Source organism: Cebus imitator, unplaced genomic scaffold (assembly GCF_001604975.1).
Source record: "Cebus imitator isolate Cc_AM_T3 unplaced genomic scaffold, Cebus_imitator-1.0 Scaffold331, whole genome shotgun sequence".
Classification (NCBI taxonomy): domain Eukaryota; kingdom Metazoa; phylum Chordata; class Mammalia; order Primates; family Cebidae; genus Cebus; species Cebus imitator.
The window spans coordinates 1,569,477-1,587,289 of NW_016107646.1; the positions used below are offsets into that span (position 1 = coordinate 1,569,477).

General features: G+C 35.2%; 1 protein-coding gene across 1 annotated transcript in view; it reads left to right on the plus strand.

The window, feature by feature from the left end:
• VPS13B (vacuolar protein sorting 13 homolog B) overlaps positions 1-17,813 on the plus strand; it is an 829,147-nt gene that overhangs the window by 379,307 nt on the left and 432,027 nt on the right. Inside the window, exon 22 of the mRNA XM_037730112.1 lies at positions 11,284-11,411. Coding sequence (XP_037586040.1) covers positions 11,284-11,411 — 128 coding nt within the window. The remainder of the gene's footprint in view (positions 1-11,283; positions 11,412-17,813) is intronic.

The following is a 17,813-nucleotide window of genomic DNA, read 5'->3' on the forward strand; positions in this document are numbered from 1 at the left end:
TTTTGTATTTTTAGTAGAGACGGGGTTTCACCATGTTGACCAGGATGGTCTCGATCTCTTGACCTCATGATCCACCCGCCTTGGCCTCCCAAAGTACTGGGATTACAGGCGTGAGCCACCGCGCCCGGCCAGTACTGGTGTTTCTAATGCAGAATTAGGTGGCAAGGCTGTGAGTACTGGGGCTGGAAGGATGTGGTCTTCAATCCCTCTGGGATTATAGGCATGAGCCACCATGCCCCGCCTGAACAAGTTTGAAGAAATTTAAATTATACATTCATTAAATATGTACATTTATATACTTAGTGGTTTTTTAAAATGATTGCAATTATGTATGTCAAATTAAAACACCAAAAAAAATGAAATTTTTAGGCCTGTGGTTTTTCTTTGGATTGCAAAGACCCCTACAAAATAAACAAGAATCGTAACTTTCTTTTTCTGCTCTCCATTTATAGGAGAAATAATTAAATGCAGATCAAATAAACATATTTAATGGATTTATTTAAGTAACATCCAGACTACATACTGGGATCATAATAGATTCAACTTACAATTCCTGTATCAGGAATCAAATGAGAAGAGTTTTGAGTATTAGCAAAACAGCTCCTAAATTGGTCTCTATGTTTTCACTCTCTTCTTCTTCCAATTATATATCCTTTGTGTTAATATAAGAATTTTCACTTCATAACTCAGGAATGGAAAACCAGATATAACGTGTTCACTTATAAGTAGGTGCTAAGCCGTGGTTTTGCAAAGGCATACAGAGTGGTATATTAGACATTAGAGACTAAAAAGGTGGGTTGGAGGAATATTTAGGTGACAGGTGAACTAAAATTTCAGACTTCATCACTGTACCATTCATCTGTGTAACCAAAAACCACTTGTATTCCTAAAGGTATTGAAAAAATGTTTTAATTGTTAAAAATACAAACAACTTTCACTTGTAAAACCCAAATTTTATTATACTTAATTGCTTAACAGTTTTCAATATCTCGTGGTCCTTCAGAATGAATTTTATGTGTCTTTGCAAAATATTTAAGACCCTTCACAACTAGGCTTTATTTTATCTTTCTGATCTTACCTCTAGTATTCCAGTTGCATTTTTTGTATGGTATACTTCATTCACATGAAACTACTTAAAATGCACTTTGAATCTATGCCTTTGTGCATCTTCTTTCTGTCTGCTATTCCTTCTTTCTTTGATTTAAGAATTCTTTCTCAACCCAACCCCATGTCACCTCCTTTGTGGAGACTTTCTTGCCAATATTTGATTGAATTAATTTATTCTTTCTGCATTACCAGAATTATTTATTTATTTTACTTTAAGTTCTTAGATACATGTGCAGAACATGCAGGTTTATTACATAGGTATACACGTGCCATGGTGGTTTGCTGCACCCATCATCCTGTCATCTACATTAGGTATTTCTCCTAATGTTTCCACCTATGACAGGCCCGGGTATGTGATGTTCTCCTCTGTTTGTCCATGTGTTCTCATTGTTCAGCTCCCACTTATGAGTGAGAACATGTGGTGTTTTGGTTTACTGTTCCTGTGTTAGTTTGCTGAGAATGATGGTTTCCACCTTCATCCATGTCGCTGCAAAGGACATGAACTCATCCTTTTTTATGACTACATAGTATTCCATGGTGTAAATGTGCCACATTTTCTTTATCCAGTCTATCATTGATGGGCATTTGGGTTGGTTCCAAGTCTTTCCTGTTGTAAACAGTGCCACAATAAACATATGTGTGAATGTGTCTTTATAGTAGAATGATTTATAATCCTTGGGTATTTACCCAGTAATGGGATTGCCGGGTCAAATTATATATCTATTTCTAGATCCTTGAGGAATTGCCACACTGTCTTCTACAATGGTTGAACTAATTTGCACTCCCACCAACAGTGTAAAAGCATTCCTATTTCTGTACATCTTCTCCAGCATCTGTTATGTCCTGACTTTTTAATGATTGCCATGCTAACTGGTGTGAAATGATATCTCATTGTGGTTTTGATTTTCATTTCTCTAATGACCAGTGATGGTGAGCTTTTATTATGTTTTTTGGCCACATAAATGTCTTCTTTGGAGAAGTATCTTTTCATATCCTTTTCCTCGCTTTTTGATGGGGTTGTTTGTTTCTTGTAAATTTGATTGTTCATTGTAGATTCTGGGTTTTAGTCCTTTGTCAGATGGATAGATTGCAAAATTTTTCTTTCATTCTGTAGGTTACCTGTTCCCTCCCATGATAGTTTTTTTTTTTTTTGCTGCTGTGCAGAAGCTCTTTTGTTTAATTAGATCCCATTTGTCAATTTTGGCTTTTGTTACCATTGCTTTTGGCATTTTAGTCATGAAGTCTTTGCCCATGTCTGTTCTGAATGGTATTGCCTGCGTTTTCTTCTAGGGTTTTTATGCTTTTAGGTCTTGCATTTAAGTCTTTAATCCATCTTGTGTTAATTTTTGTATAAGGTGGAAGTGGTCCAATTTCAGTTTTTCGCATATGGCTAGCCAGCTTTCCCAATATCATTTATTAAATAGGGAATCCTCTTCCCATTGCTTGTTTTTGTCAGGTTTGTCAAAGATAAGATGGTTGTAGATGTGTGGCCTTATTTCTGAGGACTGTGTTCTATTTTATTGGTCTATATATCTGTTTTGGTATCAGTCCCATGCTGCTTTGATTACTGTAGTCTTGTAGTATAGCTTGAAATCAGGTAGCATGATGCCTCAAGCTTTTTTTTTTTTTTTTTTCTTAGGATTGTCTTGGCTATGCAGGCTCTTTTTTTGGTTCCATATGAAGTTTCAGGTGCTTTTTTCCTGTTCTGTGAAGAACACGCCTGTCTAATTTTTGTATTTTTATTAGAGATGGGGTTTCACCAACTGACCAGTATGGTCTTGCTCTCTTGACCTCTTGATCCTCCCACTTTGGCCTCCCAAAGTGCTGGTATTACAGGTGTGAACCACCATCCTGGCCCACACCATTTTCATAATTCTACATAAAAATCAGATTTATTGCGTTATAGTCACACTTTGAATAATTTGTTCTTCCTAATGAATCTTAGTTTTGAGTATAAAATATTGGAAAACAGTGCCAGCCTGTTGCAGCTATAAGCAAAAAGACTGCCTCTCTCAACCTAAAAATTCTTACTGTTTCTCTGTGATCTCATGATATGGTATCTGGAAGTGCTTTAGCTCATTACTACCTTGTGCTGTTATTTCTGGTGGTGGTGGTATTGGTTGTGTGTATACACATGCTGAGGAAGTTTTGGAAGTTCCAATTTTTTGTTGTTGTCTGTGTGATTTGATTTGGAATTGAGGCCAGGGTAAAGGAATTTTATTGTTCTCAGTGGATTAATATGATAATCTATATATAACTTGAAGGTTGAGTTCTAGAGAGATTCATGTCTTTACTTTGCTATTTATAACAAGACTGTTAATCAGTGTGCTCACTCTTACTCACTTTCTCATTGTTTTGCTGCTTCTTTTCTCCTCTTTATTCCCTTCCTCTTACTTTGTTTCTTGTTTTTTTCTTGCTTGACAGAATTCAGAATCCCTGCCTTGTTCCATGACTTTCCAGTGAGATCTGGGTAGACTTTCTTGTTTATCTCCTGCAAATTATGCATCAAAAACTGAAATCTAAATAGTTGACATGATTTTAAGATCACATATCTTGAATTGGTAGAATAAAAAAAGAAATGTAGGTTTTCTGAGTACTGCCAGTCCATGCTTTCAGGAAACTTTTATTTAAATATATTAATCCTACTGATATCCGAAATTCTGTCACAAAGACCTTTTTGATTTTTTTGTTTTTATTTTAAACCTCAAAGCAAGGCCGGGCGCGGTGGCTCACGCCTGTAATCCCAGTACTTTGGGAGGCCGATGCGGGTGGATCACGAGGTCAAGAGATCGAGACCATCCTGGTCAACATGGTGAAACCCCGTCTCTACTAAAAATACAAAAAATCAGCTGGGCATGGTGGTGCATGCCTGTAATCCCAGCTACTCAGGAGGCTGAGGCAGGAGAATTGCCTGAACGCAGGACGCGGAGGTTGCGGTGAGCCGAGATTGTGCCATTGCACTCCAGCCTGGGTAACAAGAGTGAAACTCCGTCTCAAAAACAAAACAAAACAAAACAAAAAAAACCTCAAAGCATCTACAAATAAGCATAAGCTTCGTGAGGACTGGGATTGTGTCTGTTTTGCTCACCACAGAATTTCTAGTTCTTAACCTAAGCCTTAAGAAAGTAATAGGTACTCCACAAGTAGTTTTTGAATGATGTTTTTTGACATGTTGAAATTAGGGGATATTTCAATTTTCCATCCTCCCTCCCTCCTTTTTTCTTCTTTCTTATTTTTTGGTGAGCTATATTTTCTGATTTTTCTCCTATTAGCATATATTATTTAATAAAAGTATTTTTGAAACTATACCAAATAACAAAGACACCTTGAAGCCCATGAACAGTTAACACTTTAACACTTTATCTTTGTCTGCCTGCCTGCCTGCCTGCCTGCCTGCCTTCCCCTCCCCTCCCCTCCCCTCCCTTTTCCTCCCTTCCCCTCATTTCCCCTCCTTTCCCCCTCTTCTCCTGCCCTCCACTCTCTTCCCCTCCCCTCTACTCTCTTCCTCTCCCCTGCTTCCTGTTATGCCTGTGGGACTGCAAGTCATTTAAGCCTCCTTTCTTTATAAATTACCCAGTCTCAATTCTTTATAGCAGTGTGCAAACAGAGTAACACAATTTTCATTATGGGTTATTTTTCATAGTCATCTTCTCTGTCTGCTTTTGACTCTCAAAAAATGCTTCCTCTGCAGGGTGATCTATGATCTGAGTTTGCAAGACTTATTTTCTAGAGGTTTTTAATTTTTATATTTTAATCTTTTAAGTAATGGAACTGTGGTTAAGGCAGTTGCCGCCTAGTATAATATTGTCTTGGCTATCAGTTTGATTTCCCATGAACATAAAGGAGATATAAAAATTGACACAGTTTTCTTCTTGATAACTATTAAAATTTCAAATAAAAATGGAACCACAAATTATAAATAGGTACCTTACACAAAGGTGATACGGAATGTCAAATAATATGCTATTAGGAAAATCTCAATAATATACTAATAGGAAAAGATTTTAAGTAGGTACACATATGATTTGTTCTCTATTATAAAAGATACCAATTGATTGTTTAATTATTTACTGAGCAAGGTATTGTACTACTTCTACATGAAATAAATGGAGAAACATGAATTCTCCTTTCAGCAAAATGAACAGTGTTGGTATTAGCACTGTACTGAATAAAGTTCATAAACATAAGTTGATGGTTACAAGTTTTATGTTTAAAGGGAAAATTTTTAAATATTCTATTAGAAATAATAATTCTTTATTGACTAAGTACTAAGCCTAACCTACTTTAGTGAAATCACCTTTTTTTACGGCTTTTACTTAGCAGATGATAGAAACCTAGAACAGAGAGGCTGGGGTCAGTGGCTCACTCCGGTAATCCCAACACTTTGGGAGGCCGAGGTGGGTGGATCACCTGCAATGAGGAGTTCGAGATGAGCCTCACCAACATGGAGAAACCCCATTTCCACTAAAAATGCAAAAAAGTTAGCTGGGTGTGGTGGTGCATGCCTATAATTCCAGCTACTTTGGAGGTTAAGGCAGGAGAATTGCTTGAACCCCGGAAGTGGAGGTTGTGGTGAGCCGAGATCGCGCCATTGCACACTCCAGCCTTGGCAACAAGAGCAAAACTCTGTCTCAAAAAAACAAAAACAAAAACAAAAAACCCTAGAACAGAAAGGGCTTAATTCTAAGAAGCGCTCACTATGAAAACTGAATTATTACAGCTGAACCAATGTATCTTGACTTTCTGATATGATGAAGTAATGTAGTTATTGTGAGAATCTTAAACTTCAGAATATAAGCCGTTTGGTACCAAATGGTTTATATCCTGAAGTTTAAGATTCTCAAAATATTTCTTGCCATTGGTTTATACATATTACGGAATATTTAGAATTACCATTTAACCATTGACATCATTATTCAGTTTCCCAAAGTAAGAACAGGGATTTTGACATAGTGACTTTGAGTAATTGTTATCAGGTTCCAGTTCAACTTGAAGAAGGTAAAGAGATGTTTTCATATAAATCATTGATTGAAATATAGATGCAAAAACAGTAATTTAATTATGTGGCTTGGAATTTCTGGCTTTATGATTTTTCATCAAATTCTGTCTAGTTGGTTATATGTTAATAAATATGTATATAAAGATTATTTATCAGTGGAAGAGTAAGAGTAGAAGATGACATAACCAGAATGTGTCATCAGTGTTTGACCATTAGCTGCTACTGTTTCTTGCTGCACCATATCACTATGTTCAGCTGCTCCTTTAGAGAGACACATATTCAAACATTTAAAGTTGTACCATGAAGAATGATATGTTACATGGAATTAAGTCAGAATTTTGCCAGGCTCTAGAGGGGTAGTACTTTTTCCATTATTTCTTCATTAGAATATCATTCCAATGAAGGAATAATATTGTGCCAAGTTGAATGGTTCATCCCCAAGACATATTTGTTGATATGTTATTTGAACCTCTGAAATTCGAGTCTCAAATTTATTTACTTATTGGTTGAAAACTGAAAGTGTAATAGCTATGTTTGAAATCACATTACCATATTAAATTTAGGCTTTATATAGCTCTAGTGGGAATGAATAAATATTATGTTTTCTGAACTATTGTCCATGATCCATAGTAGAAATGTTATACATTTATTATATATTTGATAGAACTAGAAGTCATCATATGGAGATGGAATAATAGAAAAGGCAGCATAACATAGTAGTTAAGAGGATGGACCCTGGAACCAGACTGCTTAGATTAACATTCTTGTCTTGCCACTTACCAGCTGAGTGACTTGAGCTGCTACTTAACCTCTTTGTCATCAGTTTTCCTATCTGAAAATGGTGATAATAAGAGTCTGAAAATAGTATATTTCCTGTCAGGTAGTTACAAGGGTTAAATAGGTTATTATTATTATTTTTTTGAGACTTTGTCACCCAGTCTGGAGTGCAGTGGCATGAACTCAGCTTACGGCCACCTCCACCTCCCAGGCTCAAGAGATCCTCCTGCCTCAGCCTCCCAAGTGACTAGGCATACAGGCATCTACCACCACACCCAGCTAATTTTTATAATTTTTTTTGGTAGAGACAGGATGTCGTCATGTTGTCAAGGGTGATCTTGAACCCCTTGGCTCAAGCAGTCTGCCTGCTTCAGCCTCCCAAGGTGCTGGGATTACAGCTATAAGCCACCATGCCTAGACAAACAGGTTAATATTTATAAAGCACTTGTAGCAGTGCCTGGTATGTACTAGGTGCTGTAGATGTTTTGATTAAATAAGATAGATGGGCATCAAGCTTGACAGAGTTTTATAAGTATACCTGTCTTGCCTTTAAAATACACTTAGCTACAGAAAATATTCTTTTTTTAGAAACTTGTCTTTCTATTATCTTTTATAAATATAATGAATTGAAAACTAGTATATCCAAAATAGTGTACTTTTACTCTTTGAATAACTAGATTGTGTTACTTCATGAGAATTTTCAACTGATTATGTTTGTCATACCAATTTGAACAACACTTTTAAGCCACATGTAGATTTCAAGGTCTCTAAATTTTTCATTAGAGAATATAGTATTTACAAAAAACATGTAGCTGTTTTGGTTGGTGGTGACTGGAAATATTTCTTGATAGTAGTTTATTAGTGCCCATACTGCTTGGAAATGCTAGCATGTATTACATAGATTTATTTTCAAATGGTAATAATCGTACTTATATAGTACTAATATTTTGCGTCAGTAGGTTTTGAAATTTTGACTGTGAGACTTTTGTGCAAACCTTTGCTATTCATAGTTTCAAGTAATTTTAAAGTTTGGTCTGTATTTTAAACCAATTACTTAGATAGCTAGAGCTATACAGCAATATTAGGTAGACATTTTCTTCTAATAATTACTAAGGTACAAAAGAAAAACAAGAAGCTCTAATAAGTACAAAGTACATTAATATATATGTTTTAAAACATTACAACAGGTAATTCATTTTTATAACATATTTAATTAATTCTGAAATATACATAGTAAAAAGTTAAATACTTACCACTCCTTTACCAATCATCATTTCCATTTTTCCGTCCTCAGAGGTACTCTGTCAAAGGCTTGCTTTTTTACTCTTCTATAACTTTTTCTATGTGTGGGAAGACAAATAAAACTCAATATATTGTTTCAAAAACATATTTGGATTATACCAAACATATGTTTGAGTTTTTTCACTTCTTGAGTTACCAAAAATATGCCTTTAGTCATATAACTGTACCTCATCTTTAAATGGTTGAATTATAATCTTTATTGCAAATATTCCCAAATCGGCTGTTTCTTTTTTGATGGACAGATAAATTGTTTAGCATATTTCCTCTCGTCTTCTCTCCTTCCCTTTCTTTCTTTTTTGCTATTGCAGATATTTCCACTGATGCTGAATATCTTTTATAAATTGTGTGCATGAACCCTCACATCTTTTAATTTTCCATAGCATATTCTTATAAATGGGATTATTTTATAAAACAAGCATGTTTGAATTTTTTTTTTTTCTTTTGAAACAGTCTCACTCTGTTGCCCAGGCTGGAATGCTGTGGTACAGTCTTGGCCCACTGTAGCCTTGACCTCCTGGGCTTAAGCAATTCTCCTGTCTCACCTATCCGAGTAGCTTGGATTACAGGTGTGTGTCACCACACCTGGCTTTTTTTTTTTTTTTCTTTTTTTCTTGGTATTTTTAGTAGGGAGGGGGTTTTACCATGTTAGCCAGGCTGGTATCGAACACCTGACTCTCAATGATCCAACTGCTTCAACCTCCCCAAGCACTAAGATTATAGGTATGAGCCACCCACCATGGCTGGCATGTTTAAATTTGTAACAGTTATAAATTGCCCTCTGTTGCAATTCAATTCTATACAGCATACCTATTTTCCCCATATATAAAACATTCTCACAAGAGACTTCAACAATGACAACTTTTGTAGTTACAAAAATTAACTCTTTAAAATGTTTGCCAGTGTAACAGATGAAAACTATGTCTGATTGTTGGATATCTGATATCTTAATTTTTATTTCTTTGTTAGCAAAGTTGAGCATTTAAAACATAAGTTTACTAGCCAAATATTTTTTCTGTAAATTAACTATTCGTATTCTTTTCTATTTTCATATAGTTGTTTATCTCTTTGACACCTTATATCTTTATTTGGATGGCTAATGGAAATCTCAGTTTAAGACATCTAAAACTAAGTTTCCTTTCCTCTCAAATGTACTTTTCCTACAACTCTGTTCTTCCAGTCGCTCAGTCCTAATACCTTGGAGTCATCTTTGCTTCCTCTCCTACTATACATCTAATCCATCAGTAAGTCGTATTGGCAATATCTTTGAAATGGATACAGCGTTTCAGCACTTCTTGCCACCTTGTTGCTTCTACCATTCCTTACAACCTGTCTTGCTTTTTCAACACTTAATCCATGCAGTATATTTTTTGCATAGCAGCCAGAGAAGTTTTTTCATAGTGCATATTCAGCAGTGCCATGACTATATTCAGAATCTGTCATTCTGTTCCAGTTTCCTCAAGTAAAAACCATCTCCTTACTAAAACCTACATGAGCCCTGTATGATCTGGTCCCTATATTGCTCTAACCTCATCTCCTACTTTTCTCACCCTTACTCACTTTGCTCAACCCATCTTTGCTTCCATATTTTGCTTGAAAATCCCAAGCATACCTCTAACCAGGCTTTTGTTGTTTTTGTTTCATCTGCCTACGATAATGCTCTGCCCCATGAGTTCTACATGGATCTCTTCCAAACTGGTTTGTTTTAATAAACATTATTTAAAATTTCTGATATTCACAATGTCATCATATATGACATTATAACTATGAGAAAGAAAAAGGCCATTCTTCATGCCCTTAAGGTATTTAAAATATAGTATCAATGCTCATATATTAACCAAGTTGCAGGGAGAGGGGAAGTATAGTGGATATGGCAACTAGTCGTTCTCTTAGTGGTACTATGGTACTATTTATTTTGGAGAGCATAATAGAATCTTCAAATTTAATTTATTTATATCTGACTTATTTATTTTATGCTACTTTAGAAGTACCTAACATACTACATATAAATTATGTATTTGCATTAACATAAGATGTATTATATAAATGTATCTGTTCAGTTTTAAATCAATCTGTTTAGTTTTAATACATTATTATAAATTACTCAATTGTTTAAAATAATTCCTGAAACCTTTCATCATGAAAACATGGTTGAAGTCCTCTAATTTCTGTACTTTGGATGAACAAAATTTTAAATAATATAGAGATTGGAAGATCACATTTCATTTTATTAAAAAATCTTCCTTTTATGTAATCACATACCTCTTTTGGTTATTACCAAAATCACTTCTTTCCCCCCTAAGACGGAGTCTCACTCTGTCACCCAGGCAGTAGTGGTACAATCTCAGCTCATTGCAGCCTCTGCCTTCCTGGTTCAAGTGATTCGCCTGCCTCAGCCTCCCAAGTAGCTGGCATTACAGGCACCTGTCACCATGCCTGGCCAATTTTTGTATTTTTAGTAGAAGCGGGGTTTTACCATGTTGGCCAGGTTTGTCTCAAACTTCTGACCATAAATGATCTGCCTGACTTGGCCTCCCAAAGTGCTGGGATTACAGGTGTGAGCCAATGTGCCTGGCCAGAATCACTTTTTAAAACTGAGAGATTATGTGGGTAACCTTTTGTTATCAGGAACATTTACATATGGGAAGACTCACTTTCTATCAATTTTGGGTGAATCAAGTGCTTGTAGTTGAATTTCTGTTGTCTTTTTTTCCCAAGAAAATAAATTATTGATGTATTACCTTTATACTGAAAATTTGACAAGTTGTTATTGCTTAATGAATTCTTACAAAGTGAATACATGTATGTAATTAATAAATAGACCATTACTATAACTTCATAAGTCTACTTCCCAGTCGCTAATCCTGACAAGAGTGAACAAGAGTGAATGCTATCCTGACTTCTAACAAATTAGGCCTACTTATTTTTGAATACTTACAAAAATCAGTAATTATATAAGAGAAAATGATCTAAAATAATTTGTAACCTCATATAAAAAGTATAATTTTAAGCAAGAAAATAATCTTAAAAATACTTTTGGCATATTTTTGTGAGATTGTAAGGTATGTTTCTATTAAATAATTAGCCATTCTTATACTTAGAATCCCGCCCATTGTCAGTTCCTGTTAAAGCTGTGTTGAATATATCTGAAGGCTGTAGAAGTCCTGAAGAAAGAATGAAGGAATTTATTGGAATAGTTTGGAATGCAGTGAAGCATCTCACACTACAGGTAAAATAAAAGTTAGAAATATTATGGATCTAATTTCTATAATCCTTTTTAATTCCCAGCATTGTTAATATTGGTAAGACTTTTCTCACATGTAACAATTATGTATACCATCTCATTTTCATAATTTAGTTGAAAATAATTGGTGTACTTCACTTACCGTAAAATAACTTTATGAAACTCGTATGATCTTCCTTATAGTTATTAGAATATACACATTTTGAGATGTTCCTTGAATTAAAATATTTTGGTTAATTCTACTTTTTGTTTAAGCATTATTTTTACAATTTTAAATGCTTAATGTACATATAGATTCATTCATATCTCAGTACTGAGATAAAGTCTGAGTTGGAATTAACATGAAAGAGTTATCTAATTGTTTTCCCTCCCTAATTATAAGTTAAATATGAAAATTGGCTGGCCATGGTGGCTCAGGCCTGTAATCCCAGCACTTTGGGAGGCTGAGGTGGGCAGATCACGAGATCAGGAGATTAAGACCATCTTGGCCAACCAACATGGTGAAACCCTGTCTCTACTAAAAATACAAAAATTAGCTGTGTGTGGTGGTGCACACCTGCAGTTTCAGCTAATCGGGAGGCTGAGGCAGGAGAATCACTTGAACCCAGGAGGCGGAGGTTATAGTCAGCCAAGATTGTGCCACTACACTCCAGCCTGGCAATAGAGCAATAATCTGTGAAAAAAAAAATAAATAAATAAAGGGAGAAGAAAATTATAATGATAGCTATTTTCTTATTGTTATTCAATTTTCTTCTCATCTATTTTTACTTTAAAATGCACAATTTTATCTTGTTGAATTACTTTCCTTCAAGACTATGTTTAGCCTGACGAAAATATACAATTAGATGCTTATTTGATAAGCTTACAGTTATAAATTTTAGTTTTTGCATAGGATTTTTTCTCTGTGATACCATAGGCATGCTTATAGGATTTTATATGTACCAGATAGTAATATCAAAGGCTTAAGTCAATGCCTTTCACTTTGACTTAAGATATAAAAGTTGCAATAGAAAGTTGTTTCCACCTTAACTATGAGAACAAGGCTTTATGATCTATAAAATTATAGCTATATTAAGCTCATAGAGATATGAGGTCTTAAATTGACATTACTGTAGAAGCAGTGGGCTAAAATCCAAAAAAAAAAAAAAGTGACAAGCAAATCACTTTTTGAAATCTGGGCATCTCAGAATACTTCAAGAAGAATATATAAAAAGGAGAACATAGCTAAGCACCTAGTAGTCAAACTACTGAATACTTAAGATAAGGAGAGCATTTTATTTTATTTTATTTAAAGTGGTAAGATCTTTATGTATAAATACTCTTGTTTACCAGAAGACTATCCTGGAAGAGGTTGAAAGTAGAGATAAGGCAGACCTAGGTATGTATTTCTTAGCAATATGATATTGGGGAGTTTCTTCTTGTTTCTATGTCCACAAATTGGAGATTATAATGTCTTCTTCATGAAGAGGGTGGAAAATATAGAGTGATAAAGTATATGAAAGCAACTAACAAAATTTATTCATTTATTGATTCATTTTGCAAAAGTTAATGTACTGTATTCAAAGAACATACTGAAGAAAGGCAATGCAGTCCTGCCCTCATGGAGATCATAGTTTGGCAAGGAGAACATTCATTAAATTATTGTACTTAAAATAATTTGAGTATAATGACGATAATTCTCCTGTATGAACTTATGTGTCAGTTAAGCTAACCCTAGAAGAATCAGGAAACATTTGGGTACTCAATAACTTGTGTTTTCTTTCTTCATTCTTTCTCTCCTGTAGCTGTAGCTTTTCTCTAAAGCAGCTAACGACTGCACTGCCCTTCAGCAGGCAGACAAAAAGTGATGGAGTTAACACCCCTAGTGTTACCTTCACCTACCATGGAGATGATTCTACAGCATTCCTTTTCTGTCAGTGTGTCCTCAGTAGAATTAAGCTATAGATGTCCAGGGCTTGCCAACACACCATTTTAGTTACTGTCCTTTTGAGAAAATTTTAAAAGCAGGTAGACAGTAAAGGCATGTTATATATAGATTAACAGTATTAAAAATAATTCCTTACATCTTATTAGAAACAATGGAAACCAGAAGACAATTGAATAACACCTTTTTATGTGCTACGGAAAATCAGCATGTAACATAGAATTCTTTAGTCAGCAAAATATTCATCAAAAATGGTGGCTAATAAATACATAAAGACAGAACTTTTCTCCAATAGAAATTTACTGAAAGATGTCCTGAAAGAAGTTATTTAGGTTGAAAGGAAATTATAACAGATAGAATATTGTTTTTTTAGAAATTAATGAAGTATATAAGAAAGTATCTATGTGTTGGAAAATAACTATATTGAAAAAAACAGTATTCAAGGAGAAAGTTTTAGTATGTTTTAGCCTTTTGGCTATTAGCTTTTTTCCTCTTTATTTTCCAATTATTTATTTTATTTTATTTTTGAGACAGAATCTCACTCTGTCGCCCTGAGCCACTGCGCTCAGCCTTAGTTAAATTTAATGTTAAAAATATGTGGCACTTGGCTGGGTGTGGTGGCTCACGCCTGTAATCCCAGCACTTTGGGAGGCCAAAGCAGGTGGATCACCTGAGGTCAGGAGTTTGAGGCCAACCTGGCCAACACCTTTCTACTGAAATACAAAAAAATTAGCTGTGCGTGGCGATATGCACCTGTAATCCCTTCTACTTGGGAGGCTGAGGCAGGGGAATTGCTTGAACCAGGGAGGCCAAGGTTGCAGTGAGCTGAGTTCATGCCATTGCACTCTAGCCTAGACAGCAGAGTGAGACTCTGTCTCCAAAAAAAAAAAAAAAAAAAAAAAAGAAAAAAAAAAAAAAAAAGTGGCACTTAATAAAGGAGATTTGATTAAGTTCAAAATTTAGCAGTTGAATGAAATTTCAATTATTTATTCAGAAAATATTTATGAAATCCGTAGTCTGTCCTACACTCCAGCTAGCCCTTCATCCTACAAATGTGAAGAAATTGTCTCTGTGAGCAACTAAAGCAACTACTAGAGTGAGTCTGGAAGTGTATTCTTCCCCAGGTGAGCCTCTGGATGAAAACACAGATGGTCAGTACTTTTACTGCAGCTTTTTGAGTCCATAATTCAAGTATTTAAGCCATGCCCAGACTGTTGACCCACAGAAACTACAAGATTGCTAAACCATACCCATATTATTGACCCACAGAAACTGCAACAAATGTCTGTTGTATTGGGCTGTTATATTTGTGGAGATTTCTTATATAGCATAGAAAATGAATACTGATGGTTATAGACACATTATGCATAGCTATAGTGTAGTCTAATCCCTATAATAAATACATACTTGTCATAAAGACTTTTTGGAAATCATCCAAAACATTTCCAGTTCATAAAAATACTACTTAATATAAGAGCCAATAACCTTGATTTTAGCAGTCCTTTACAGTGTTTATTTTCTGAGCATGCTGCTTGTAAGAAAGTTAAGAGAAGAATGGGAGGAAGAAAGTGTGGCTTGTCATTCTTTTGTTATGGTTTTTAACTCTTAGTTTGCAGAAATATGACTGTTTTAGTGACATCAGCTATATTTCACCAATCTCAGCCATCATGAATCCGTTTAATAAATATCCTAATAACTCCTTATGTTGACTTACCTGTCCTTCTCCCCTAGAGATAGCCATTGTACAGTGGTGACATCCAGCACTTAATTTTTGTTAGGTGTTAGGCTATATTCTGAGAAAACAGAAGAGACATAATAGATGTCATGGTCTAGCTGGGAAAAGGCTAAGTGCCATGGTATGAGGTATCTTATAGGGAGCCCCTTAGAAAACTTAATAACAAAAAAAAGAGAAATGGGAATGTCAAGAGGAATGTTACTTACTGAAAGGATGCCTAGGGCTTGTATTTAGATACTATCCTAGGTGGATATTTATTGCTTTGTGGAAGATGAAGTTGACACCATTGTATGGTTTAGAATATGATAGCTACCAATAATATTTAGTTGTTTAAAGTTTACTGTAGTCCTAAATGTTATTTCATGATAATAGAAGTAGTTATATTAAAAATAACCTCATTCCCTCTTATCTATCATATAAATAATTGAATAAGGTGGTATAATTATCTTTTTATTGATATCATTTTGAATGGTTCTGCAATAGAGAACATGAAAGATAGTATTGGGTTACATGATTGACAGCTCTAGGAAAATATTTCAATTTGAGATTCCAAGTAAAATAAAAAATCTTTACACTATAAACTAGTAGCTATATCGGTATTCTACAATATACGATATACTGGAGGATGTCTTTCTCTGGCTGGGATTAAGTAACAGGAACCAGATTTATTCCACTGCCTGAAATAAGCAAAAAACTACTGAAATATAACACAAAGGTTTCAAACCACTAGGCAATAAGCCAAGTGGACAGTGATTCCTGAGAGACTTAAGATAAAATCAGCAGGACTTAGTAATTAATTGATTTGGGGAATAAGGGATCAGAGTCTAAGAGGTCTTCTAGGTTCTAGATTTGGTGTGTGGGTGGCAGTGATGCTATTAAATGAAGCAGCTTTTCTGGTTTAGGGGCAAATAGGGATTTTGAATTTACATATGTATTTTAAATGTATGTGAGACATCCAGGTATCTAGTAGATATTTATATCTGGAGTTTAAGACAAGATTAAGAGAAGAGATAATAATTTTAGGAGTTATCTACAGATGGTTTTCAAACCAGGAGAATGGGTAATTCAAGCAAGCATGTAAAGTTGAAAGAGCATTGGGCCAAGGGATTACCATTTTAAAAGTAGTGGAAGAGAGAACGTCCTTGAAGAAATTATTCTAGTGATCAGAAGTGGAGGAGGAGAAACCAGAGAGTTCATGAAAGCACAAAATGCATAGAATTTTAAGTAACTAGTGGTCAGCAATGTCAAATTCTAGGTGTTATGTGCTTTACTTGCTTCTTTGCAGTATAAAATGGATAAATTAAATAATGTTTAAGGTTACTTCCAACTCTAACAGTATTGTGTGATTCTTTTGCTTATTTTACAATGATGCAGTACCTTTATTAGCTTTATCACCATGAACAAATTTAATCTTATATATCACTTTGAGTTAATTGTAAGTGATGGTAGTGATTTTCCTTTTTTTATCTCTAATTATAGTAAAATACATATAAAATTTACCTTCCTTACTATTTGGAAGTTTATGGTTTATTTTGTGGTTCCTCAATTTGAGTAAGTGTATTGAGTATCAGTTAACATAATCACGGCAGTACTAAATAACACATCTTTATGTAGGTTATCTTGAATATGACCTAGGTACTTGGCTTGCCTCACCCTAGTCTCAGCCCTGTGTTAAACATACTCTGTGTTTAAACATTTCCAGATGTTAATGTATTTTGAACATTTTAAAAGATAAAACTAGATTCTGATTAAATGATTACAATTTAGACTCAGAAAATCTGAGTTTTATTTTTAAAAGCATTCTAAGATGTTTTATGAGCCAAAATATAATGCAGAAAACCCTGCAAGTTGTCATCAGATAACACAGGACATCATAACTTAATGGTTTCAAATGATTATTCTTTTAGTGGAAGTTTGAGCAAGTAATTATGTTTGGAACCAGAGTTCTGGAAAGTTGATTTTGTAGCCAAAGTTGGTATTTGCTAAGCCCATATTCTTTTTTACCTAGAATAGAAAGATGTGTATTATGTAAAATCATTAACGATACTTGCCATATCCTATTTTTCAGTGTAGAAGGAGGATTTTCCGTACTTAATTATAATGGATTATTTTGAAATACTCCCTGTAGTCTTGGACAGTCTTTTAAAAAACAACAACAACAAACTATGAACTTTGGGCTGGACATGGTAGCTCACATCTGTAATCCCAGCACTTTGGGAGGCCTAGGTAAGCAGACAGCTTGAGGTTAGGAGTTTAAGACTGGCATGGCTAACATAGTGAAAGCGCATCTCTACTAAAAATACAAAAATTAGCTGGGCATAGTGGTGCCCACCTGTAGTCCCAGCTACCCAGGAGGCTGAGACAGGAGAATCGCTTGAACCCAGGAGGTGGAGGTTGCAGTGAGCTGAAATTGCACCACTGCACTCCAGCCTGGGCAGCAGAGTGAGACTCTGTCTCAAAAATAAAAATAACAGGGGCCGGGCGCGGTGGCTCACGCCTGTAATCCTAGCACTTTGGGAGGCCGAGGCGGGTGGATCACAAGGTCAAGATATCCAGACCATCCTGGTCAACATGGTGAAACCCCGTCTCTACTAAAAATACAAAAAATTAGCTGGGCATGGTGGCACATGCCGGTAATCCCAGCTACTCAGGAGGCTGAGGCAGGAGAATTGCCTGAACCCAGGAGATGGAGGTTGCGGTGAGCCGAGATCGCGCCATTGCACTCCAG